The sequence below is a fragment of the Maylandia zebra genome, linkage group LG20, assembly GCF_041146795.1.
Source record: "Maylandia zebra isolate NMK-2024a linkage group LG20, Mzebra_GT3a, whole genome shotgun sequence".
NCBI classification, from domain to species: Eukaryota; Metazoa; Chordata; class Actinopteri; order Cichliformes; family Cichlidae; genus Maylandia; species Maylandia zebra.
Genome location: NC_135186.1, coordinates 14,501,705 through 14,526,597, shown reverse-complemented (window position 1 = coordinate 14,526,597; position 24,893 = coordinate 14,501,705). Strand labels below are relative to the sequence as shown.

Sequence of the window (24,893 nt, the reverse complement as noted above, 5' to 3'; positions counted from 1 at the left end):
AATGTGAAATTAATCAGGTGATTGGCAGGGGGTGAGCATAACTGAAGTGCAAATTGATGAACTGCTCTCAGGTCATATCTATACTTTGAGTGCATACAAATGTGTGTGTTATAAGCACAAATATCTTTATGAAGCAATTTGGATGCTTCAGTGCAGCAACAGGGTGTTTATTTTGTTAAATGCAGGCTTAGCAAGTGACGTGCAAACAGTGAAAAAAAAAAGGAAAAATGCTCTGCAGGTGATATCAAGCTATGCCAGAGAGTAGACAAAATGTTATATGCAGCTTCACCAGTGCCGCCCTTTTATCTTCAGTCTTATAATGGTCTAGTTATATCCCCCTCACCCCACCCGGTTTGGTTTCCCGAGAAGGGAGGAGACAAGCACTTGGCCTTGGATTTGCATTTCCCTCCAACATGAATTCATAATTATTACTTTAGTCTCTCCCTTTTTGGCGCGTTTTGATTCCCGCCACGTCTGTGTCTGGCAGGCCGGTTAGCTTTATTTTCAGTCTGTGATTGACATGTGGTATTTGCTTTTTATTGGTGTAGAGGAGCGGAAGAGGGCGGGACCAATGTAGACGTCAGCCTTTGGTACCCGCCTCCTTACTATAGTCATATAAGGGTCCTCCCCCCCCGATCAGATATTTTCAGGAGCCGGTGTCAGACTGAGGCACTAGGTTGAACCCTGCCTTATCTCCTTATATCGCGCATTTTTACTCAACTGTTTACAAAACATTGCAGGGGACTGCCGTAGCTCGCGTTAGGTTTTCATCCTTTTGCCGGGACTACGTTTTTGGCTATATTTTCCTGGACCACAGGGACTGTTTTTTTGTCTGCTATTCGGATGAAAGGATCCCTACCGCATTTTTGTTCCTGCAACGTGGACTCGGAGCTCAGCACGGGAAAGACGCACTGTCGGAATAAAACTACTCCTTTCAACAAAACAAAAACGAAGACGGAGGGCACACGTCGTTGACCTGCGGTGGATATTAAAGGAATGCTGCTGTCCAAGCTCAATTCTCTGGCCCACATCTCCACCGTAGACATGCCGGCGAAAATCCAGCTCCAGGTTCATCAAGGTTAGACGCCCTTTTTCTCCCCCCGCTGTGTTGTCATGGAGGACGGCGCTGCAGCAGTGGCTCAGTCTACACACGCTAGCAGCTAGTTTAACTTAATAACTGCCGAGGACGGTCATTTATTAACAGTAATGTTAGCCATGTTGCAATATTTTATATTCTTATATTAGCGCCGTTATATTGCGCTGTTTCCAGCGCGGATAAGCGGGTTTGCTCTCCGGTATTTACCGGCTATGTTTATACTGTGTTGCAGTGAAAGAGAGGGAGCCTTTCGAGAAGCTTTATCAGGTCGGCGCCGTGCTGGGCAGCGGCGGCTTCGGAACCGTCTACTCCGGAACGAAGATAGCCGACGGAGCTCCGGTTAGTACGCCATGTTTTAATATTAGAATACCTTTTTTATGTGCTCATTTATTTGTCATGGTTATTACATGTGCGGTTGTTGTACACGTTGTGTGACGCGGTCTCCCCTTTGCCATGGCAGGTCGCTGTCAAACATGTAGCCAAGGACAGAATCTCGGAGTGGGGAGAGCTGGTAAGAAGCAGTTTTATTATTAGCGCCTTTTTAATTAAGATGAAAAACATATTACTTATCAATACCCACACATGCGGGTTGGTTTAGGGCGTGTACGTGTGTATTGAGTGCTGTATTTGTCATTTGTCTCTAAAGCCTAACGGCTCTCGGGTCCCAATGGAGATCGTCCTGCTGAAAAAAGTCGGGACGGGCTTCCGCGGCGTTATCAAGATGCTGGACTGGTTCGAGCGGCCGGACAGCTTCATCATCGTAATGGAGAGACCCGAGAACGTCAAGGACTTGTTCGACTTCATCACCGAGAAAGGTGCCTTACCGGAGGACCTGGCGCGGAGCTTTTTCCGCCAGGTGCTGGAGGCCGTGCGGCACTGCCAGAACTGCGGCGTAGTGCACCGGGACATCAAAGACGAGAACATTCTCATCGACCTCCGCACCGGGGAGATGAAGCTCATCGACTTCGGCTCCGGAGCCCTGCTGAAGGACACCATTTACACGGACTTTGATGGTGAGTTCACTGCGCTCAGTATATAGTGCGCTGTATATTGTTTTTGTTTTTCACCTAACTTGTTTACATATACTTTTTATCGACATCATTAGGGTTATAAGGTTTTTGCCCGTTTAGACCACAGCAGAAATTCCCAGCTTGTGTAATCATACTCCACACAGCCGCCTTTTAGTACATGCTGGAAGGTTTTGCCTTAGTTTTGTTGCCCCCCACTGGAGGGAAGTGGTATTTTTACAACTCAAAGTTTGTAAACAAAGTCACATGTCTGCTCCCCCTCCCTCCAGTGCACTCTGTTACCGCACGCAAAAACTGCCTGTCACGCTGCCTGGCACCTGAGCCCAGATAACAGCCTGAGAAACAGGCTCAGCTGACAAATCCCCAGTCCTTGTTTATCATTCAACTCTCCCCAGAAATATTTTCATTTTCACTATTACTGTGTTATGATAAGTCACATGGTTTTCTGAGATTTTCAAATTTTCTTTTAGAAAGAGTACACCTTTTAAGCTAATTTGTTTCTTTTATTTTATTTTTGTCTCACAGGCACAAGAGTGTACAGTCCTCCAGAGTGGATCAAGTACCATCGCTACCACGGGCGCTCTGCCACAGTTTGGTCCCTGGGTATCCTGCTGTATGACATGGTGTGCGGGGACATCCCATTTGAACATGATGAGGAGATCATGAGGGGGCAGGTCTTCTTCCGGAGAAGAATCTCATCAGGTAAACCCACATTGCAGCTCATATACCAGCCTTTCAGTCACACGTTGCACATCATCTACTTTACTCATGTGTTGACCAGGACTAATTGCATGTTGCTTCCTTTTCACCAGAATGCCAGCAGCTAATCAAATGGTGTCTGTCTCTGCGGCCAGCCGACCGCCCGTCCTTCGAGGACATCTTCAACCACTCGTGGATGCAGAGCATGTCCTCCTCTGTAGTACCGTCCTCGGTGCAGACAGAGAACCAGACCACAGAAATCAGACTGCACAGCATCGGCCACGAGCCCTCAGCCTTCACACCCACCCCCGTGGCCGTGGCTCGATGATACGGGCGCGGACTGTTACAATTGGGCTGTTCTGGTCCGAACTGGACTGCACTGATACAAAAGACTTGAAGCAGAGTGGAGAGGAACGTTGGCCACCCACACCCCAGAGCAAAGTGTATGCAACTGCACACATCTGGCAGTTTCGGCCTGGCGGGTCAGACCCTCTTCACTGTCACGACCCCAACTACTTGAGTTTCCCAGCCATTAGTGTCATGACATCATCCTCGCTGGACGCTGATCTAGGCACCGGACGTCCGTGAGTCTGCAGGAGGGCGTGCTCTGGACACACCTGCTTTGAGCAAACACACACCTGTGTGGCTGTTGTGCTGAATGGCAAGAGGACAGAGTTACATAAGCTCTCGTTGCACCGCTCTCTCCCTCGAGATCACAGCAAAGAGGGAAAAGCAAAGACGCTGGTGAAGAGAAGCTTGACTTTAGTTTTTTTTGTTTTCTCAAAGAAAAGTGCCTTCTGTGAGATTGTTGGGGGGGTAGGCGCCTGAAAATACTTGAATTTGTGAAGCAAAAAGGCTTTTCATCAATGGCCTTTTTGCTCCTTACGCTCTACAAGGCTTTATAGCGTTTATTGCTGTCACTGTTTTTCCTCTCGTGGGCCTAGATCAGTAAAGCCTATGCCATTTATAACCACTACTATCACTATTTCTACTACTCCAATGTCATTAGCAACCAGACAACCTCATAGCTCTGGCAGCAACCTGTGCAAACAAATCATAAAAAAACTGGACTTACCTCACTCTTTACTACAGCATCCACCTCTATTCTACAACCTTTTCTTCCTCCTCCTTCTTGTGTTGTATACAAACACAAGGCTTAGGCAACCGCTCATTCAAACCCACCTGAATGCACACCACAATGCAAAACCATACCGAGATATAACATCCTCTGCTCTTCAATTTTTTTTCTTATAAACAGTGCCTCACACAGGTCTTAAAAAAATCGCTGGGGACGAGAATTGTAAATAAGAACGATATTTATTGTTGCTGTCTTCTTTTTCACACTCAATGAGGTTTTGTTTGTTTTTGGTCACAGATCTTATTTATTTATTTATGAGAGAATTTCGGCTGTTGATGTGTGCGCGTATGTGTGTATATATACAAATATATATATATATATATTTCATTCCACCATCACTGAAGGGCCCACATTATTTAAAAATAATAGCAGAGATGTGACCATATTTATGGCTTGAAAAATTTGAAAAGAGCAGATGTGTATGTTTGTATGTGTTGTAAATAACATGTAAATAGTCCCAAAAGCACTTCCATCCTAATGTATGTAAACATCCAATGTCTACTGATGGTAACTGGTTTTCGTTGCGCTGTTTGAGTGAATGTTGTGAGTGTGAGTGCGAGACTCAGAAGACTTTTCTGGCTGCATGATCGCAGCTTGGATATTTGTTTTGTTTTTCCATCTTTTCAAATTAGAATTGTAAATTATTTTAGAAGCTATTTTTATACAATTTCAATAAATATGTTTCTTTAAAACTATGACAACTTGTGCTCCTTTGTATTGCTTCAAAGAGTTCATTTGTTTTCTGGGGTTAAAAATAAACTTAGAACTGCAACAGACTAAAAATGGATTGACAACACTGCTTTTTTTTTTTTTTTTTTTTTTAGGGTTGTTTTGGGGGGTGGGGTTTAAGCTAGAAACAACAATGGCCTATGCACTGTTTTTAACGCCTACAGAGAATTTACTAGGCCAGAAGGTTATACAACTTCCTGTTTAAGACTGTAGAAAAGCATCAGAAACGGGAAACGGATGAAGAGATAAGAGGATGGTAGATGGCATCAACATAGGGCAGGGTGCCTATATCTATGTTAGCGAAGAGAAAACAAGCTCTGCGCTTGGCTTTCAAGTGCAGATAGATATACTCAAGCACTAGCTTCAGTATTAATAATTATTTAAAGAAACAAAAGAGGAAAATTAAAAAAAGATTTCTAAGCAAGAGAATATAATTGTTCATTATAATTGTTCATTCATATACAACAAAGACCTTTGAGAGGAGTTGGGGCTTCTTAAAGTGTTCAGTTTTTAATAACAGGGAAAAAGGGAAAACCCAGGCAATCATTCGCTTGCTTATGAGTAGCATCTGGGGAATGCGGGAAGGAAGAACTCTTTTTTTTTTTTTTTCTTTTTTTTTTACAGGAAAAGACTTCTCTGACAAAAGTCATGCAGAAGTGGAATGTTAGTGTCTAGGTGATCTTTCATGGATGAATAAAAGCATTTACCCCAGGAAATAAAAAGGCACGCTTATTCCCTGAATTCAGCGAAACAACATTAAGTATAACACGAACAACGATGGAGACGGTAGGAGAGTTTTGAAGTCTTGAGTGATGAAACCCTCCAGTAAAAATCAATATAATTCTACCCAAACAACATCAAGTAACGCTTTTGTTGACAATGGATCAAATATTTTATAATCAAAATTGCAATAAATTGTCAACAGTAAGTCTTAGTAAATATAATACAAAATAAATAAAGCACAACACTGCTGCATGCATTTTATTTCATTGTACTACAAGGAGTCCTCTTCACTTTTTCACCTCTTCACTGACTTTGTACCCTCTCTTAACAGTGATGAAGGGTTGCATTTCAATGATAAATAGCGGTATATAAAGGGCATAAAAAGGGTAAGGTAAAACTAGCTGCTCATCAATGAGGGAAAGTATATTTATATGAGGACCAACACTAAGTCAATTTTTAAGATGTGTGTATCTGTGGTTATTTTTGCTTTGTTCTTTTACTGAAATACATTTTAAAGGATTGTTTTGGGGGGTTTATTACATCTGGCCACTTCAGTTATTTTGTAGATAAAGATCTTACTGTAAAACTACAAAAGTCAAATAAAGCAAGATTTGAGTTGTAAAACTGAATTCTCCAACAACACAGCTTCATCGACTTGTTTAAGGGTCCTGAGCAGCTTTAAAAAATGAGAATTATTAGGGACTATTTTGGAGTATTTTTAGATGGATACATAAAAGTGAAGGATCTGAGAATTTTCGTCACCACCGCTCATTAAAGTATCAGTCATTAGGAATAAGGTTTGAACTAATTGCCCTCAGCCAATTCACAGCAGGATGGCCGCTTGTCTTCATGGGTTTAATCCCACTAATAGGCTGCAGATGCTCTTGTGGGTTAATCTAGACATTTGAGTGGTGATAGTAACCAGTGGGCAGCAGCCTATCGTGGATCTGTTCTCTTGGATAGATAAGAGCTGTAGGTTTAATCAGTTGTGATGCTCCCGGGGGGACTGCCGGCCTCGCCGCTAATCTTCCTTGAGACATCTCTGCCAGCACCCCACCTACAGCGAGACAAAGATTTACACAACATCAAATTACATGGAGGTTGGAAATGCTGGCGGGCCATCAGTCCCAGTTAGTGTCTGTCAGGTGAATATAATGTGTGTTTACAAGCCGAGATTTAAATGGACGGCTGAGAACTGAAATAAAGGACATGGGTGTGAAAGCGTTTATAGTTCCCCTAAGCTCAACAAAGCTTATTAGCATCTTTCAAATTATTGTTTTAGCCTCGCCGCTCTCAGGTTTACAGTTTTAGCTCGAGCTCACTGGTTACAGGAAGCAGTTTTTAATAGGAATGCTCTGAACACATTTAGCCCAGCCTTTCTCACATCAAACAACCGGCAGTTCCAGTTAGCAGCTAGCAGGTGACATTCCTCAGTGTCAGCTGAAAGGATGAAACGGTTTGTTTGTAGCTCCAAAGTTCATTAGGGATACCCAGGGGTGGCTGTATCTCAGGAGGTAGAGCATCCATCCGAATATGAATGTTGTTTAGGAAACGCTAAAAAGCTTAGAAGAAAGTGAATGTGTTGTATATGAGTACGTCAGGAGAGTAGAAAAGCGCTATGTAAGAATCAGTCTGTGTATTGTTGTGCAACAGGATGAAATGTAACAACTTTAGAATCCATTAACTTCTTAAAAATGTATTGTGCAACATTCCTGAGCCACCCTTTATTTCTTTCTATTTTGCTAGAAAATGGGAAATGAAATGGGTGTAGTTTTTTTAAAACATGCAAACATAGAGGGAAAAACAATGTATAAGCCAAAGGTTTAAAAGTCAACGCCTTTATTATTCAATGCAACCTGGACCCTCTCAGGCAAACTTTCTTATAATTTCTTTAAGTAGTCTTCAGGAATAATTCTCTAGGCTCCTCGAAAGACATTCAAAGTCTTCTATGAATGTTGGCCTGTTGCCTTTTATTCTGGTCTTTGCTAAGATGAAATCGCACTGCTCCATTCTCATCATTGTTGAAAAAAGCAGTTGGCAGTGAAACATTTTGCAGATTACATGATGGATCAAAATCTAACCGTACCTTCCTGAGTTCATAATTCCAAAAACATCCTCAAGACAACCATAATGTCCCCATGACAGAGCCTGCACCGTCTTTTACAGCCTGTAGACACTCACTGCTGACAATCGGGACAAAAAAAATATGTTTATATACAAATTTGGATTCATCATTCCATAAATACTGCTGCTATTGAATTTCAATCCAGTTTCTGTATAATTTAGCAAACCTCAGCCTTTTTCCCCCTCAGCCATTTCTGATGAGTAACAGTGTGGTCAAAGGCATCTTCCAGGTCCTGTGAATTAAAAAAAAAAAGTTTTCTAGTCCTGGCACTTCTACTTTTGTTTTCCATTTGATGTCTCTTAGCAAATAAAAATATTCTTCTAAAAATGATCAGGTACAAGGAGTGGACTAAAAAGGAGCAGAAAAGCAGCCAAGGTCCAATAAAAAGCCCAGAGAACTATTGCTCGCAACCACTTTATAAAAATACATGAAAGTTTGGTTTCTTGGAAGTAAAATATAAAGAAATGAGGGGTGACTCGAGGCGCTCGCACAGTACTGCAAGAGTACTTGCTAATTAGCTAAGATGATTAAATATTTGCAGTGAACATTTACACTCTGTGCATGTTAGTTCAAATTACTGCTGTGCCTAAGGACAGCCTCACAGAGTATTTAACCAGGCTTCCAGTGGCCAGAATTAGCTTTTAGGCTTTTAATTGCCTGTAATCTTTCCCACTCATTATAATTAAAAAAAAGAAAAACATTCAGAGCTAATGTTTTAATGACTTGTCTTAATATGCTGCAGGATTTCTGACCTTATGTTGCAGTTTAGACAGGACCCCATAAATGACACATAATCACTGATTTGTGACATAAAGGGGTTTAATTCAGTCATCCTAATGCCTCACCCCTGCTGCACACACACTCATATAATCAAACTCTGGGGGTCACGCTCCTGGAGCACCATTTAATCCTCAGCCTATCCCTGCTATCTGTTCTTAGGTCAGCTTGTGCAGGCCCTTAAGCCCATCAGCTTGACACAGAGTTAAAAGCAGAAAATGGAAGTGGTTCAAGTCCCTACATGTATTTTTATAACAGATAATAATAGACAGGCGAGGGGTGTCTTTCAAAGGACAACACAACAAAATTAACTAAATATAAAATGTCATCTGCAGCATGAACTGAAAATGTCATGTCAGTGTTCGAGTTTCTTTGATCTGACGCTGGGTTTCTTCTTTTTCGGATTTTCACACACCGCTCTATTTCCCTGAAGAAGCTGCAGTGTATCGGAGACCACAAGTTTCTACGAATGACACCACGATTCATTTCCCCTTTCATTCTGAGAACCACATAACACTTAAAAGGCCGCCTCTGTTCTGTTGCACACTTGGAGCACGTTGGCTTTTATTCAGTCGGAGACAAAAAGTGGAAAGCAGGCAACAAGGGGCAGAGAAAACGTCCAGCAGAGCCACAGTTGCATCAACCCACACAGCGAGCTGCTTCGTCCTATTGTTCATTCGAAGGACTAATCATGCAAATCGCCTTCAGAGTCAAATGCAGGCTCAGGTATTTGCATGGACTGTCGTGAGTCACTGACACACATCCATCCCCCAACCCTTGTTCTGTGTTCATTTGACTGCTTTGCTTCAACCCTGAGTCATTACAAAAATAAGCCACAACGTGAAAGAGCAACAGCAAACACTATGATTAGCTTTCAGAGGTACACTGATAAGGCTGATGTTTCCCTGTGAAGAGACCCTGTGTGTGATTCTGACTCAGTCAATGTGTCATTTGTTTTGATCAAGCGTGTTGGGAATATGGTCTTCTCATCTGCAGCCGATATGAGCCAGAGGTTTCTCAACACCTTAGCAATCAGAGCTGATTGGTTCATCTAGGCCTTTTTCCCGTAAGCCGTGTGTCGTCACCTTTATCTTGTGAGAAAGAAACAAAAAGCCAACTTGTTGCCTAATCAACCTCCTCCCTGTTCCAACTGTTAGATGTAGAGCAGGGGCAGTTGGGCAATGTTCTGAGGAACTTCCTTCAGCCCCTACCCCGCCCCTATCGCTGTCACTCTCTCAGTCTGTAAGCGTTTGGCCCCCTTCTTATCTGCCTGCTTCCACTACACGACACACTACACACACACATCTACATTCTTGCACAAAGGACTTACTGAAAGATGAATGGGAAACCACGTGCTCCCTGGCCCAACCTGTAATTTACCTCCTTGAGAAATGTTGATGTTGAAGTACTATGAAATATGCAGTGTTGGGCTTTACATTAAAGAATGGGGATCAGAAACAGCACAAGTGGAACAGCAATAACTCAAGAGTTATTAATACATAAGTGATAAATGGATTGATTTTTACACAGCGCTTATACAATATGCCTCATTCACTCATTTACATCCATTCATACAAACACGTTTTTCTGCACCTAAGTGCTTTCTAATGGCCCTTTTCCACAAGTACCTCCTCGGTTTGGCTTGACTCAACTCAGTTTTTAAGGTTTTTCATTAGGTGGTAGTACCTGTTACCAGGTACTTTTTTAGCACCTACTTGGCCGTGGTTCTAAGCGATTTGAGTCAGTCCAAAAGTGTGACGTCAGCAGACTGCATGCCACCAATTGGCCAGTCAGTGGGGTCACTCGATGAGTCATGAGTGCATCTCCTTCTTAAAAATCAACAATGCCATTTTTGAAACCCCAGCAACGAAATTGCCTCATTGTCCTACATTGTTGTGCTGTAAAAACCCAAGCACATTAAGGTGGTACTCAACTGTAATAGAAAACGATCCAAACCAAGCAGTGGAAAAGAGGTATAACACACACATTCCAAGGAATGCATCAGAGAGCGACTTGGGGTGCAATATCTTGCCCAAGGTTACTTTGGCATGGAGACTCGAACAGTCAATGATTGTAGCACCAGCCTTCCAATTAGTAGATGCCCTGCTCTGCCTCCTGGGCTGCAGTCACTCCAAACTAAAGTGATAAAATACATAAAAATCCTGCTAGCTCATTAATGGAGTTAGAAATGTAAATTTATCTTGGCCTGATCTTTTGTTAACACTATCAGAGCAAGATAGCGATACAAGCGGCGTAAATTAGCTTTCCCCAAAGGCTGGCTGCTCTTTCTCTTAGCACTAGGGTTTAGTCATTCAGGAGGGGTTCAGAGTAGGGCTGTTCCTCCACATCGAAATGAGCCAGCTAAGGCTGTCGCCTCCTGGGTAAGGTGTTCTGGTCTGGCATGTCCTACCAGTGAAAGGCCCCGGCATAGACCCAGGACACACTGGAGCGATTACATCTATCAGCTGGCCTGGGAAGGCTCATTGGTTCCTCGGATAAGCTGGATGAAGAAGGAGGTCTGGGCTTCCCTTCTTAGGCTGTTGCCCCACGACCCAGCTTCAGATAAACGTAAGAAAATGGCTGGATGATTTATTATTTCGTTATCTTAGAATTTTAACTTTTATTAAAGTGATTGTCACAAATTTTCAAACTGCGCATCATTGATAATGCACGGCACAACGGGCCACACTTTTCCATCATAGTTTAAGGGTTTTTCGGATGTTAATTTGTCATATTTTAACAATACATGAACAACTTTTTGTAGTAACATATTAAACATTGGTTTATTGTAAGTGTTTTTTTTTCTTCATTGTCTGTCTGGAGTACAATACATTACACGTGGCATGATTCATTATTAAAGAATGTGATTAATATTAATTTTTCATATTTTTAATTTTTTTTTTATTTCAGATGCCTTTTTTTAATCAGTTTTTGACATTTTCAACTAAACATTCTCAAATTTAATTTAATATCTGAGTGTTTCTTAGTTTTAGACTAGTCAGTTAGTCTAATGTTTTTCACTCATTTAGCCCTAGCATAGTCCTATTAGTGAAATAGAAAGGTTGGAGTAGGACAATATGGGGCCGAATGCGTTAAAAATGGAAGGTGGCATAGGTGGGTTGTTCCGTGAAACATCAGTCAGTGTCTCAGACCTAACGCCTTCAGAATCAGCTGATAAAGAAGTACAAATGGGTGGGTCAAAATTTGTGCTTTTTAATTTTCAAAGATTTTGTTTTGCAGCATTTTCAAAACATTAATAAATAATTTCATAAGTACAGGTGATAGACATCGTAAAAAAACAGCAGACTGTTCCAACCTAAAGTTAACTCAAACTCAAATGAGTGAGAGGGGCTTGCCATTTTATATCAAAAAAAGGTGAGCAGGAAATGAAGAAACAAACTGTTTCCAGACACTTATAGCATTCTGGAAAAACCACAGGACATGTTAATAATGTCTTTTGTTTGTTTTATTTTTAATTTAACAAGCTATATAAAAATTTGACTACATTAGAAAATTATTTTTGATCAAGTGGGCGCATGGCAATGAGATGAGCTTGGTGTCAAAATGTAGATAACACGGAGCCCTTTCATTTGCTATAACTGTTTTGTAACCTGACGTTAACCACCTTTTAAGGTGTACCCAAATATGCTTATAGAACATTTCAACAGTCATCACCCTGAATGCTGTATCTGCCATCTGATAACAAATGCTTGTTTCTGTTATTCAGTATTATAATTATCAATAGACAACAAAAATATATGAGCATTTTTGCTGCTGACGCGATGCTATAACCCATGGTCCTAATGCTCAAAGTGTATAAAAAAAATCCATGGAACAAAAAGAGAATTTTGGATTTGGAAACTTTTTTTGAATGATTTTGTTACCTAATAAGTCAGTGTTCAGCTCTGAAGCAATGCTATTGCTGGCAAGTGTGGGGCCAGTTGACATTTAGGTGACAATGCACAAGACACCTTTCAGTTCCTTAGAACACTATTTATAGTTTCCGAAGAAGTTAAAGCGGGTATGTAAAAATAAAAAAATACGTCAATTCGCTAGATGGTTTATCGTCCTATACGTGCATCTCTCATGAGGACTTTGCCTTTTGAGTCTTGAAATCCACATTGTTGGTAATACTTTTAGCAAAGTAAATATGTGAATGCACTGCTGTAAATGGCGCACACATAATCTTTTTTGAACCCTTTTTCTCCACACTGTATTTTCCTTATTCCATAGTTTTAAAGAGTTACTCTTGTAACTGTTCCTCATCATAGATTGATATCCAAAAAGCAAGCTCTGATCTTTTTGTGGAAATGGCACACATTTTTACAGGACACGCTGACACATGAAGCGAGGAGGAGGAAAATAGCTCCAGTTTCTTACATGGTTCCACCTTGATAAGGTCACTTCAACCTCATAATGGAACTCACACAAACAGTAAACGAGTAATAATGGTGGTCAGCCAGTGTCTGTGTCACTTGTTCCAGGGCATGATGCTCTGGTAAAGGTTGAGCTGAACTGCCTGCTCATACAGCAACACAGTGTTCTTGATGTCACCACTTGGCTCTGGCCTTCTTTTTTTCCTTTTTTTCACTGTCTATCTGACAGCTGATCCAGACTCTCTCCCTCTCTCTTTCAGTGTGTTGGCAGGGGTTCGGGCACCAGACTGCTGGGGCCTTCCTGGCTGCTATGCTCAATCAAATTTAGCCTATAAGGAGTAATTTGTCTGTCTGTTGCCAGATTGAAAGAAAAAAATACTTTCCAGAGATCAGATCATAGTTTCCATCCTCACACACTGGAGTGAATCACACATAGAAGGAAGGTGGGTAAAAGCATGGCCACCAGCTGCTGTTCATACAAATTATGAATTGTGTGAAGAAGAATATTTTGAATTGGTTGTGGGCCATTTGAAGTTATTTAAAGGCAGCTGACGGAGCTGTGCAGAGTAACTAAAGCTGAGTTTCATTTTCCAGAGAGTAACTGCTTAAAGCTTTTATGTAAGTCCAACACTAGCGTCTGCACAGGATAGCGTGAGCAGCATATTAGCACAGCAGCAGCTTCAGTGCTTCAGGGCACTAAGTGTAGGTCACCCACATTTTAGCAGCCTTCAGAGCCACAAACACATTCTCACTGTAGTTGCGTGCATAAGGCGCAAATACACTTCATGCTACATTTACGCTGAAATTATATGTTGCTGGAGAAGACAGTTGGGTGGATAAAATGAAGTGTGAATAATTCCTGTGCAGGCTCATATCCCAGTTTGCAGATATTCTATTGGGTGAAAAAGATTCAGTACCTTTTTGGTGTCAGTAATATATAAACATCCTATAAGTTTCTATGCGTTTTGTTTTCAAGTAAGCGAAAGATGGTTTAACTTTTTTTCTGGCGGTCTGGTGAATTCTTCCATGCAACCTCGATCCACTTTTAGCTCAGTTTTTGGTCTCCTCCATCTCTAAAGGCTTCATCTGGCTGTTTGGCTGCTAAACTCTCTGCTTTATTTAAGAAATGCTTCAGTGAAACGGTTCCATTAACAGAGCATTTTAAACACGCATACCTTTTTTGTTTATTACCGGAAGCAAGCGGATACAAGTTGAGGATATTACACTGACATATCTAAGTAAGCAAAAAGTGTTTTTGCTTCAAACATCTGTCAGTTTCTCTGCCACGGGCAAACTGAGCATGAATTTAAACTCACCCAAGGACAGGGATCCGAGGGTTTGCAAAGATTGGAACAAAACCTTCCTGGAGAGGAATTTTGCAAACCTTCACAGTGCATTTGTATGGTGTCAGAACTGTTCCACAATACAGTCAATCAAGCTCACAAATTACAAAACCTACAGTTTGATCTTCTTTTTAAACAGTTAGCAGCTGGAGTGAACTTTAATTCTAAAGTTTCTGAGTTAAAAACTACAGTGAAAAAAGTTTTATTTATTTATTTTTTTCTGGCATCAAAGAAATCTGTCCCTTCTGAACTTCTGATCCTCCTTCTTCTTAAATACATTCCTCTGAAGCTAATATGAGGTTCCGGATCCCACAGTACAACAAATCAAGTGGCTGTTTTCCAGAGTTACACAATTTTCAAGACAAAATTCCTAATTTACGATACTGTCTGCTGTCTCTGAGCAGTCAGGGGAAGGTCAAAGAGGGGATTTTACACAAGACGTCAGTAACATTGGAATAGTTTATTTCAGTCTGCTGAAGTCTGGAATGCATTTCAACATATATTAGAGACTGTTTAATCCCAAAAGCTCCTCAGATGTCTCCCTCATAATTTTTGCTTCTCTTCGCACATTAATCATCGAAGAACCCCACAGTTAAAACTACCTCTGTTGACCAGCTACAACAGAAAAATCCTATGTATAGAATACCCGATGAACAGTTCCTTATTTACATATCCTTCCGTGGGGAGTTTCCAGCCACCTGACAAATGGGAGAAATAACTCTCAACATTCTGTTTGATGCTCGTTTTTGGACTCCCCCAACTCCACAGGGAAATGCTCCATGTTCACCTCACAAGCACATACGTGCTATTATTTTGATGCATGCTCATCCAGGAAAGGTGATTCTGTTCATCTGGACGTAGCGTTTTCATTTAAAATGCTACGTCCAGATAAACAGAATCAACTTTTGGGGATAAGTGCTGTTAGGTTACTGGAAGTGCACAGGTTTTTCAGAACTGTAAAACAGAATCCTCCTTTCGGCAAAAACAAAGCTAACTATTTATTTTTTAATTGGCACCATAAAGAGCGCAATCAAATTACACATTTCTAAAGATTTTCATTACTAGCTCTAAAAAGGTGGGAAAGCAAACACTCAAATTGTTGAATTTTGAATTTTAACAACCTTGTTTCATCATTTAATTGTAAAATTACTTTGTATTTTAAAAAGAAGAAGCATTTATAAGAGTGCTGATATGTGCAGGGCATTTTCAGTGTCTGCATTTCTTTTGGAAGCCACCAGACCAATGAAAAGGAGATGATGAATGCAAACACAATAATTGTCAGAATTACAATGCAGTGGCCGTTAGCCCCACCCATAACTGACTGTATGAGCAGTAAATAAAACAACAAAGCAATTCTTTTTAAAAGGCGCTTTTCCAAAATATTCATTAGTTTAATCTTAGTTTGCACTGCTGGCTGTTGCAAAAATCATCATCGTTTTGTATCCATAGTAAAGCTGCAGAACAGAGTATTCTCAGAGCACCGGGGGTGTTAATTGTATTTTGTTCATTTGAAGATGTGAAGCAAACGGAAGACAGCAGTGCGTGAAAATAATGAAAGCGAACTGGGCTGCACAGCATTTGTTCGTCGACTGATGTTCCCATGGCAATGTTATTTATTGCCTCATTAAGTAAGACTGTTTTCCTCTGCGCTGTGCTTAAACAACCCCTGCTCGGTTTAATCTCTACCAAACAGCCAGCAGTCATTCTTTGCCAACTTGTAGTCACATGAAGACACCTGTGTTGTTGACTTTGTCTCCACATTTTTGTGAATGACTCAGCCCTCATCATAAGAAAGGGAGAGAGGGAGAGGGCTGACAGCTCACTGCCCCACCTCTGCACTCTCTCTGAGAAGTTACACAGGATCCCATGGGTTGTGGCCATCACCGGCCACGTTACACCTCCACTGCTAACAAGCCTGAACATGGAGGGGAGTACAGAGGGAGCTTTGGCCTGGGAAGGCTGCATAAACACACAGGTACCACCATATTGTGCAAGTGTTCTTGCGGCAACCTCTTTTCTCACCCAGTTTCTCCCTTACTGATAAGAAATATTAGGAACCAGAGGGCGTGCATTGTCATGTTGGCATTTTTGTCTAGCACATTGAAATTACAAACTACAAAGGCGTCAATTAACATCTGGGAGCATAATTTGAAGGAAATCATACTGAGGAATGTGAATCAGAGTGTAAGTACAAAACACCAGGATCTGCTCTACACGATAACCAGTCAACAGGAAGCATTTCTCCTTCCTAATTGTATGCAAACTGCAAATTACAGCTTTACGTGTGCAAGCCACTGTGGGGGAGAAGAAACGGTTGTGCTTGGTATTATTGCACCCCTACTGGTTACAATGGTTAGGGTTAAACAGAATAGCAAAATTGTTTTAGTCAATCCACAACTCTGCTAAAAGATGATAAAACACACAAAACACACACAATTATGTGACTTGTTGTTCATTTGCAGTAGAAACAGCTTTAACACACTGATGAGGAGTTTTGCATTTGCAAAAGGTTAATTTGGGTCTGTGCCAGACAGACCAAGCAACTCAGGATGAGCGGAACTTTTCTTTTCTGTCTGCCAGAGGAAAACAACAGATAACACATTGAAGCTCTGAAGGAAATGGAGACTTGTGAGGCAATAGAGGCCAGTTAGAGCTTCTCACCAAACAAACTCAAGCAGCCTCTCAGCTTTTATTTGCCTTACATTTTCACTGGGTATTTTTCCCAGGCCTGGCTGGGAACTGTGGGAGTCCAGGAACTCTGTGTGGTAGCTCAGTGACTCTGTGTTTGTCTCCAGGATGCCTGTTGGGTTTCCAGGGTAGTGGGAGTAACTTGTCTGAGCCAAGGGTGACCCTGACTTTCTCTCTGGCTAATTCCCTGAGAAGCTGATAGGCTGCGGAAGGGGGAGGCAACGGATCCTTAAATCTGAAAGGTTATGGGAAGGGGAGGTTGAGGAAGCTCGGAAGAATGGTTCCGGACAAAATCACCAAAAAAGGGTTCTGCTCTGCATTCATGATGGTGTGTGAGCTAGAGTACATGTCATGACCTGAACGTGTCATTCTCTCTCTCGTCCCCATAAATGAATGATCAGCCCCACACTGGTCCCTTAATGGAAAAACTCAGCATTTTGAAAAGATATACATATTTGTTTTCTTGCTGAGGGTTAGGAGACGTCATTTGTTTACCTTCAGTTTCATTTTGAGTAGTTAGAGAGAGGAACTCTATTCACTGAACCTCATTTTAAAGTTGGCTGCACCTGACTTATTTGAAAACAGGACTGAGTTTCTGCTGCTTCGAAATAAAATCCCAGAACAAACGATAACATCGCTTGAACTATTTGGCTGCATGAAGTCAGAGAGTGGTGGAAGTTTTCTATGTTTTTTTTTTAAGTGTGGAGATTTTATCACATAAAAAATACTATCTAGAAAAATACTATTCACTTTTATCTGATCAATTATATCATACCAAGGTTGTTCTGTATGTTTAATATGTGAAAGAATCCACAAAGTTGTAACCAGTGAATGTTAATCCTGTTATTATTAATATAGCTTACATTTTTATGACAGGCTTATGTATGGGGTGTAGCCACTCTGTCTTGCAGGTGACTGCCAACACACATGGCTGCAGCTGGCAGCCTTCCTGACCTCGACCTCTTGAACCATTTGTGGTGTTGGTGCTTATAAGTGCTATGGTTTAATCTGCAGTTAATTTGACTTAATTAACTTTGCTCTATTAATTTTACTTGGGTGTTTGTGAAGCATTGCTTTCTATGGATAAATGCTGTATGGACAAATGTACTGGGCCACCTACACATTAAACCTACAGGAACTGCTGAGCCATGCAAACCCATGCCATGAAGCTCCTGGCACAGAGTTGTTATGCTGATATTAATACCAGAGGGGGCTTGAGACTTTTACATACTATTTGCCTTAACATTCTGTGACCCCGCTCTGTAATTTTACATGGTCTGCAACTTTGTGGCTGTGGTTGACACTTCCACTCTGTAGTAATACCACTTTTAGACAGACAGTCATGAAATATCAAGGAGAGAAGAAATTTGATTTGACAAAACTGATTTGTTGCTATGATGACATCCTTTTACACTAATATCATTGAATTCAATAAAATCCCCTCCACCTCACCCCCAACTGGTTGAGACAGATAGCAGCCCCTCCATGAGTCTGGTTCTGCTGGAAGTTTGTTTCTTCCAGTTTTTCGTTCCCACTGTCACCAACGTGCTTGCTAATAAGGGGTCATCTGATTGTTGGGGTTCCCTGTATTATTGTGGGGTTTTTACCTTACAATATTTAACCTCTTAAGCCCCAACGCCTAACTGATATCCTGCCTTTTGCCCCCGTATCTGGGGGCGTTGGGGCTTAAGAAGTTAAGTGCCTTTAGTTGACCGTTGTTGTGGTTTGGGTTATATAAATAAAATTGGATTGAGTTGACCTGAACTCTTTAGAATGACCCATTCTTTCACAAATGTTTGTAAAGGTAGACTGCACAATACACCGTACTAATGAGACTGAAAACGCCTGATTTCAAAGATTAAGAGATGTGGCCCAAAACTTTTGTACATATCATAAACCTTATATAGACAGAGATACTTGACAATAACAAGAAGTCAAATTCTGGTGGAGCAACACATCTACAAGCACAGAAAACAAAAGAAGAAGCCTAGAAGACAAAAGGCCCTTTCACAGATGTTGCATGCACTGCGCTGACCGCTACCTAGTGCGAATGGTCCAAAATTTGTGATGGCTGTTGCGTTTTTTTGTTGTCATTTTTTTTGCACCCGTTCTACATTTACTAGATGCGCCTGCTCCATGTCATGTGAAAACATGTGTCTCTCATCCATAAAGAAGTGAGCTTTGTCATGATCTCTACTAGTGAAGACTACTTTTCACCCCGAGGTCCTCAGAGACATTGAAAGGAATGACTTAGTCAAGGGCTCTGGCGGTGCCTATGTATGCACATAAACCTAAGTTATAAATTTCACTGAACTCCGATATGCACAGAATGCTTTTGTTCATTGTGTGTTTGAACTTAGCACGGCTGTAGGCTTCGTTTCTATTCGTCAAAGGTACGTCACAGCGCGCAACCGTTATTGTGCAGTGCAAGCAATAGAAAAGAATGGAGTTCAGTACAGCGCTGTGGGGCCCGTGTCCAATGTGAAAGGACCTACAAAGTGTTGAAGAACAGAATAAAACATCACAAACATATTACAAACTTCATACACGTCACTACCTCAAACACTTACCTGTAGAATCTCTCACACACACACACACACTTGCACACCTTCATACATCAAGTTTTTGCTTAATTCTCAGTATTTTGCACAACTCACTGTTATTGTTCACTTTTCTATTACACTGTTGTGTCTGCACTCTCTTGTGTCTGTATGGTTCTGTTCTGTCTGGTGTTGCACTGTCTTTGTTTTTGTTTCTTTTTTGCAATTTTTGCACACTTGCACTTTAGGTAGTCATGTGTTGTTATATGTTATACATAGCACCGTGGTCTTGGAGGAACATTGTCTTGTTTCTCTGTGTACTGTACCACTGCACATGGTTGAAATGACAATAAAGCCGCTTGACAGGGCAAGCCTTTACTTTGCTCTTAAACAAGTATTCAGTGTTTTTAGCCTAAAATGTTAGCATGGTTGTTTGCAAAGTCTGTGAGCTACTTCTGCTACAAAGGTTAGCATTAACTTCTTCAGGATGGCCCAGATGTATAAAGAGAATTAAATATTAAATACTAGGTCCTACTCATAGCATAAATGAGTGTGGTAAAATATGCATGTGTTCATACTTTTTTGTGGGAGAAAAAGGTTGAAATATATTTGTGTTTTTGGTTTAGAATCTGAGGGGCTGAACATTAACAATCACTGAATATTTTTGTGACATCGATGGTGTGAACAAGTACATGTTGCGAGGTTCTGACATGTATTGTGTGGGTGTACTGGCTGGTTTATGAGATAAACATGACTTATTTTCTCCAATTGCATTTTAATATTTCTGCTAAAACATACTTTTGTGGTTGTTTCATATGTAACAACATGAAAGGAAATATGGGTGAGTGGTATCAGCTCCTGTCAGTCTTCCCTAAACACCCCTCTTAGCTGTCTATCACTCTGTGAGAACCTGTGTGATGTTTACAGGAGATTCTAGGGGAGTGCCACATTCCTCTCCAACTGACTCACAGCATTACACATTGTGCTGGTTGGTGCCACGTCCGTTAAGGAAAGGTCAGCCTGCTTTCCCGCTCTGTCAGCAGGCAGTTTGGAAGTTGGGCAAAGGGTGAGGAGACACACACAGATCAATAAGGCAAACACATACATGTCAGTGATCTGTGATCAGCTTCACATTGTGTATTCTGTGTGCTGCAGTGCTTGCCAAGTAGAACACATCGTTTTTTAATGGCATTGTGAAAGGGAACAGAATGTATGATCACCCCCAGCTATAATAATTCCCTCTTTGAATAAGCCATCCCTTTGCCAAATAAGACTCCTTTCACAACAACCACCGGTTTGCCAAGACATTGCAAGTAGTAACACAGGCAGGGCGGGTACACAACAAACCAACCGCAGTGTGAGTAAGATGAGAAATGAGATTATCCAGCCTCAAATGTAATTAAAGTTTTCCACCTTTGCACTTTGCCTTCTTCTCATCCAGCTCTTCCTGTCTGTCTTAACAAATATTTGTCATAACCTCCCTGCCCACGTGCATTCCCATCCGCCCCTCCCTCTCACACTGGCTGTCTTCCCGTAAAGATGCTGCCTCACTCACTTCCTCATTCCTGAAAAAACTAATAAAGAACACTGATGTGGCAACGCTCAAACTTCTGCCTGCTCGTGCTGGCTGCAGTGCAGGGTGTCTGATGCTTATTTACAGATAAGCTCCTCGGAAGCCAAGACAACACGCTTCATTTTCTTAAACGCGTCGTTATGGACTGTCAACTGCTGATGACTGATACTTCAAGGATTAATGATTAACAGTGTGAAAGAGGTGCAGGGGCAATAAAAAGGGTTTTACTGTGATACTGCTTAGTGTATCATAATACCTCGAAGGATTGGAGGGAAACACAAGGCGGGAATGTAATCCTTCCCTTTTGTGTTGGTCATTTGTTTGTTTTATCGGAAAAAAAAAGATTCCGTTGAGAAACTATAGATGAAAATGACAAAATAATCCTAATTAAGGAACAAAACAAGTCTGCATTCAAAATCAATGCACTGCTTCAACAACTGAACTTTGTGGAAGAATTAAACACGTGCAACATTTATTTGTAGCAACAATACAGACAATAGCAAAACATTATTCTCAGCATAATGAAACTGGAATGCTTGTATAAATATTATTTGGTTTTGGTCCTCTGTACACCACAATGCACAGTTTCACTTTCTTCAACATACAGCCATTAAACACAAAGCTTATCAAAAACTGCAGCATTAACTGATCATCAGCAAACGTGAGCACCTGTAGAAAAGCAGACGTTTTGGCAGTTTGCTGGTCTGAAGCTACATCTGAGACTCTACACGCCTCAACTAGCGTGTTAAATGTTGATGTTCGTGACAGTACAATTAGAAAAAGACTGAACAAGTGTGGCTAGTTTGGAAGAGCTGCCAGGGGAGTCTCTTCTCTTCAAAAAGAAAATGGCAGCATGGTGTCGGCAAACTTGCATCTAAGGAATCTGTAAACGTGTCCTCTGAACAGATGAAGCCAAAGTGGACATGTATTGCTACAATACATAGTACCACATTTAACAGAACCAAATACAGCACATCATAAAAAACCCGGAAACCAACTGTCAAGCATGGTGCAGAAGGGGTGATAAGCTATAACACCTGAGCACGTTGCATTGCACTTTAAGTTACTGCTGTTAAAGGTCATTACATAAGCTAATATATCATAGGGTGTATTTATTTTTCCACACGACTGCAGAGATTCCGGTGAAAACTTCAGTTTTTAATGGCTGTATGCAGAGGTGGGACCAAGTCATTGTTTTGCAAGTCTCAAGTAAGTCTCAAGTCTTTATCCTCAAGTCTCAAGTCAAGTCTCAAGTAATGTCAGGCAAGTCAGAGTCGAGTCTCAAGTCACTGGTGTAAAAGTCCAAGTAAAGTCACAAGTCTGAAATTTTGAATTTCAAGTCCTTTCGAGTCTTTAAAAAAAAAAACGAAAAAAAGCATGTTGCAGTTATATGCTAAATGTAAATATTAGACCATGTAATTTTTAAATCTGTGTTTTTCTCAACACATGACAAAATAGTGAACTTAGAAAATATACACAAATTGTGAAATTGCACCTCTTTAAAATGCAGCTCAATTAAACCTAGCTCCAAGAATAATTTTCACCGACAGTTCTGAGATAAGCTGCATGTTATTCTTGGATGCGGTTGTAGGACCGGCTTTAAAATCGCATGACAAAAATATCATACACATTAAAAAAAACTGTATCACCAACGTAGCCTGGACAACATTTGCTAGTTAGATGAAGTCAGCTATCTCATCGTAGCATATTTATATGCATATTTATAATTATACGCTTCTTGGAGTGAGTGCATACACTCATGAAGTTTAGTAACTTCTGGTCACTGCAACAAGCCCAGGTACAGTTTACCGACGGATGGGTGCAGGACCTTGAAATGCACCGTGTAGAAAGTAAAGACCATCGTACGTATCATAAGTTTACCAGTCTCACAAATCGTCGTCATAAATACACATTCGTTAACCGTTTATTAATAGGACCTTTGAGCTCAACGGTAGTTAATTAGCAGTGGAAATAATTTCTGGTAGCATCACAGAAATGTAGCAGTGACAATAATATTGTATGCTGTAATCGCACTGGACAATTAGTGATACAAAACAACTGTTTTACCCTGTGAATAAAAGTATATGTTTTTGTCAATGTACCATAATAACAGAAGCGAAACACAATATTCTGTCAGGACAATTTACTATTTATGCACAATAAACAAAGGAGCATAGCGAGACAATTTCTGTTCAGCGCCAGACTTGCTTGTAACCTATATCACCAATTATGTTAAGAAAAATGACGCATTAACTACAACAGCAGACTGACCTTTGTGGAAATGCTTGGAGCAGACTAACCTGTGAGCTGGAGGGTTCTGGGACGTTATAATTGGTCTTTGAATGGCTGCAATCCAGTCGCATCTTTGTTACTTCGGAAACATGGCTCGAACAATTTCTCTTCAACGACATAATCCGATAACAACCGATCTCTTTACCCGTCGGCTTCCCGTGGCTGTCATGCGACCAGCTATTGCAGTTAATAACACAACAGCTTCTTGACATTTTTGTGTTTCTTTTTATCGCTGTGTGACTGGTTTCAATTGAAAGCCTGCGTGCGCTAGTACCGCTTGCCACGAGTTCCCAGAATCCTTTGCGGTTCTACCCGTGAATGACGTCACATTTTCAATCTCTATATAATATGCATGTTAAATTTTATATTTGGGGTGAAATATCACGTCTTTTCAAGTAAACCGGTTCAAGTCCAATTCAAGTCCCAAGTCATTGGTGTAAAAGTCCAAGTCAAGTCACAAGTCTTAGAACATTATTTCAAGTCAAGTCTAAAGTCATAAAATTAATGACTCGAGTCTGACTCGAGTCCAAGTCATGTGACTCGAATCCACACCTCTGGCTGTATGTATGTTTAACTGTATGTAGCACTGATACACATAGATATGACAATATGCATTAACGCGCCCATACTATTGGGACAAAAATGCCACAATCATCTGTGCAATGTGGCCACGCTTAAAGGCTTTTCGTTAACGTGGCATAAGGGATCAATAAGAATGTGCAGTGTCTTCCTGGTGTAAAGAACAGATATAACAGCAGTATTGATTTTCTCATCTACTGCTTGGAAAGAATATAAGCAGGCTCATTTCCCGATGTGTGGAATGATTTCTTAAAGCAATAAAGAAGAAAAAAGCTTGCCTCAGCAGCAAAGGTATCATCTACACTGAGTACTGATGTCTTCATAATCGGAACAACTCCTCCTCTGCACTCCATTGATTCTGTGGAATCTTCAGAGCTAGCACAAATAAAAGGCTATTACCGATCACTGAACACAGTACCTGACCAGCATAGGGGAAATAGTGACCTAGTTGAAAAGCTAAAAGTGTGTCCTGGTATTTAAAAAATAAACCAGTTAAAAGGAAGAGTTTATTTATAAACATGTAATTTAGTATCACAGAATAGACTTACTTTATTGCTGCAATCCTCAAAAATGAGCATTTAAAAATATTTCCCAATTTTCACGTGTCGTCAGATGCTGCAAGTAGTAAAATGGTAAAATGGTAAATGGCCTGTATTTATATAGCGCTTTACTAGTCCCTAAGGACCCCAAAGCGCTTTACATATCCAGTCATCCATCCACCCATTCACGCACACATTCACACACTGGTTGCCGATGGCCAAAAACAGCACTGTTGTCCTTTGTCCTCCAGCCTTTAGCCAACACACCAGATAGTTGCTGTGCTATCAGATGCACTAAACAACGCTTATTTAAAGACAACATTACATTAATGTTTCAAATTAATACTAGCAGAAATCTTGTGCCCGTACACCATCAACCAAGTCAACAAAACTAAGAGTTTGTTTAAGATAGCTATGTAGCCCTTCACGTTGCTTTAACGTCTGTACTTTGAAAGCTTTCATCCTTTAGCTGTGCTACATGAGGGATTCTTTACAAGATACCAATAGGTATCACTAAATTGAAGCTCTGGGAGAGACCTTGCAACTTTTAAATAAACCCAGGGCAGAATATGAATTTCCGAAAATTTTTAAATTATTTTCATATCTGCATTTTTCATCCATGGATAGAACATCCACAGAGTCTTTGCT

At 40.8% G+C, this 24,893-nt stretch overlaps 1 protein-coding gene and 1 long non-coding RNA gene across 2 annotated transcripts; one reads left to right on the top strand and one right to left on the bottom strand.

Annotated features, from left to right (window-relative positions):
* Nucleotides 1–636: 636 nt before the first annotated feature.
* Nucleotides 637–4,656, top strand: pim1 (Pim-1 proto-oncogene, serine/threonine kinase). Its single transcript, XM_004565458.5, has 6 exons — nucleotides 637–1,078; nucleotides 1,329–1,435; nucleotides 1,557–1,607; nucleotides 1,743–2,109; nucleotides 2,650–2,826; nucleotides 2,937–4,656. Exons 1-6 carry the CDS (start codon nucleotides 997–999, stop codon nucleotides 3,149–3,151), a joined length of 999 nt encoding a protein of 332 aa, XP_004565515.1. The 5' UTR covers nucleotides 637–996; the 3' UTR covers nucleotides 3,152–4,656.
* Nucleotides 4,657–5,182: 526 nt separating this feature from the next.
* Nucleotides 5,183–24,439, bottom strand: LOC101467646 (uncharacterized). Its single transcript, XR_191560.4, has 4 exons — nucleotides 24,255–24,439; nucleotides 7,705–7,770; nucleotides 7,500–7,596; nucleotides 5,183–6,470 (listed from the first exon to the last, which is right to left on the bottom strand). It is a non-coding gene; the product is annotated as an uncharacterized LOC101467646 (long non-coding RNA).
* Between the last annotated feature and the right edge of the window lie 454 nt (nucleotides 24,440–24,893).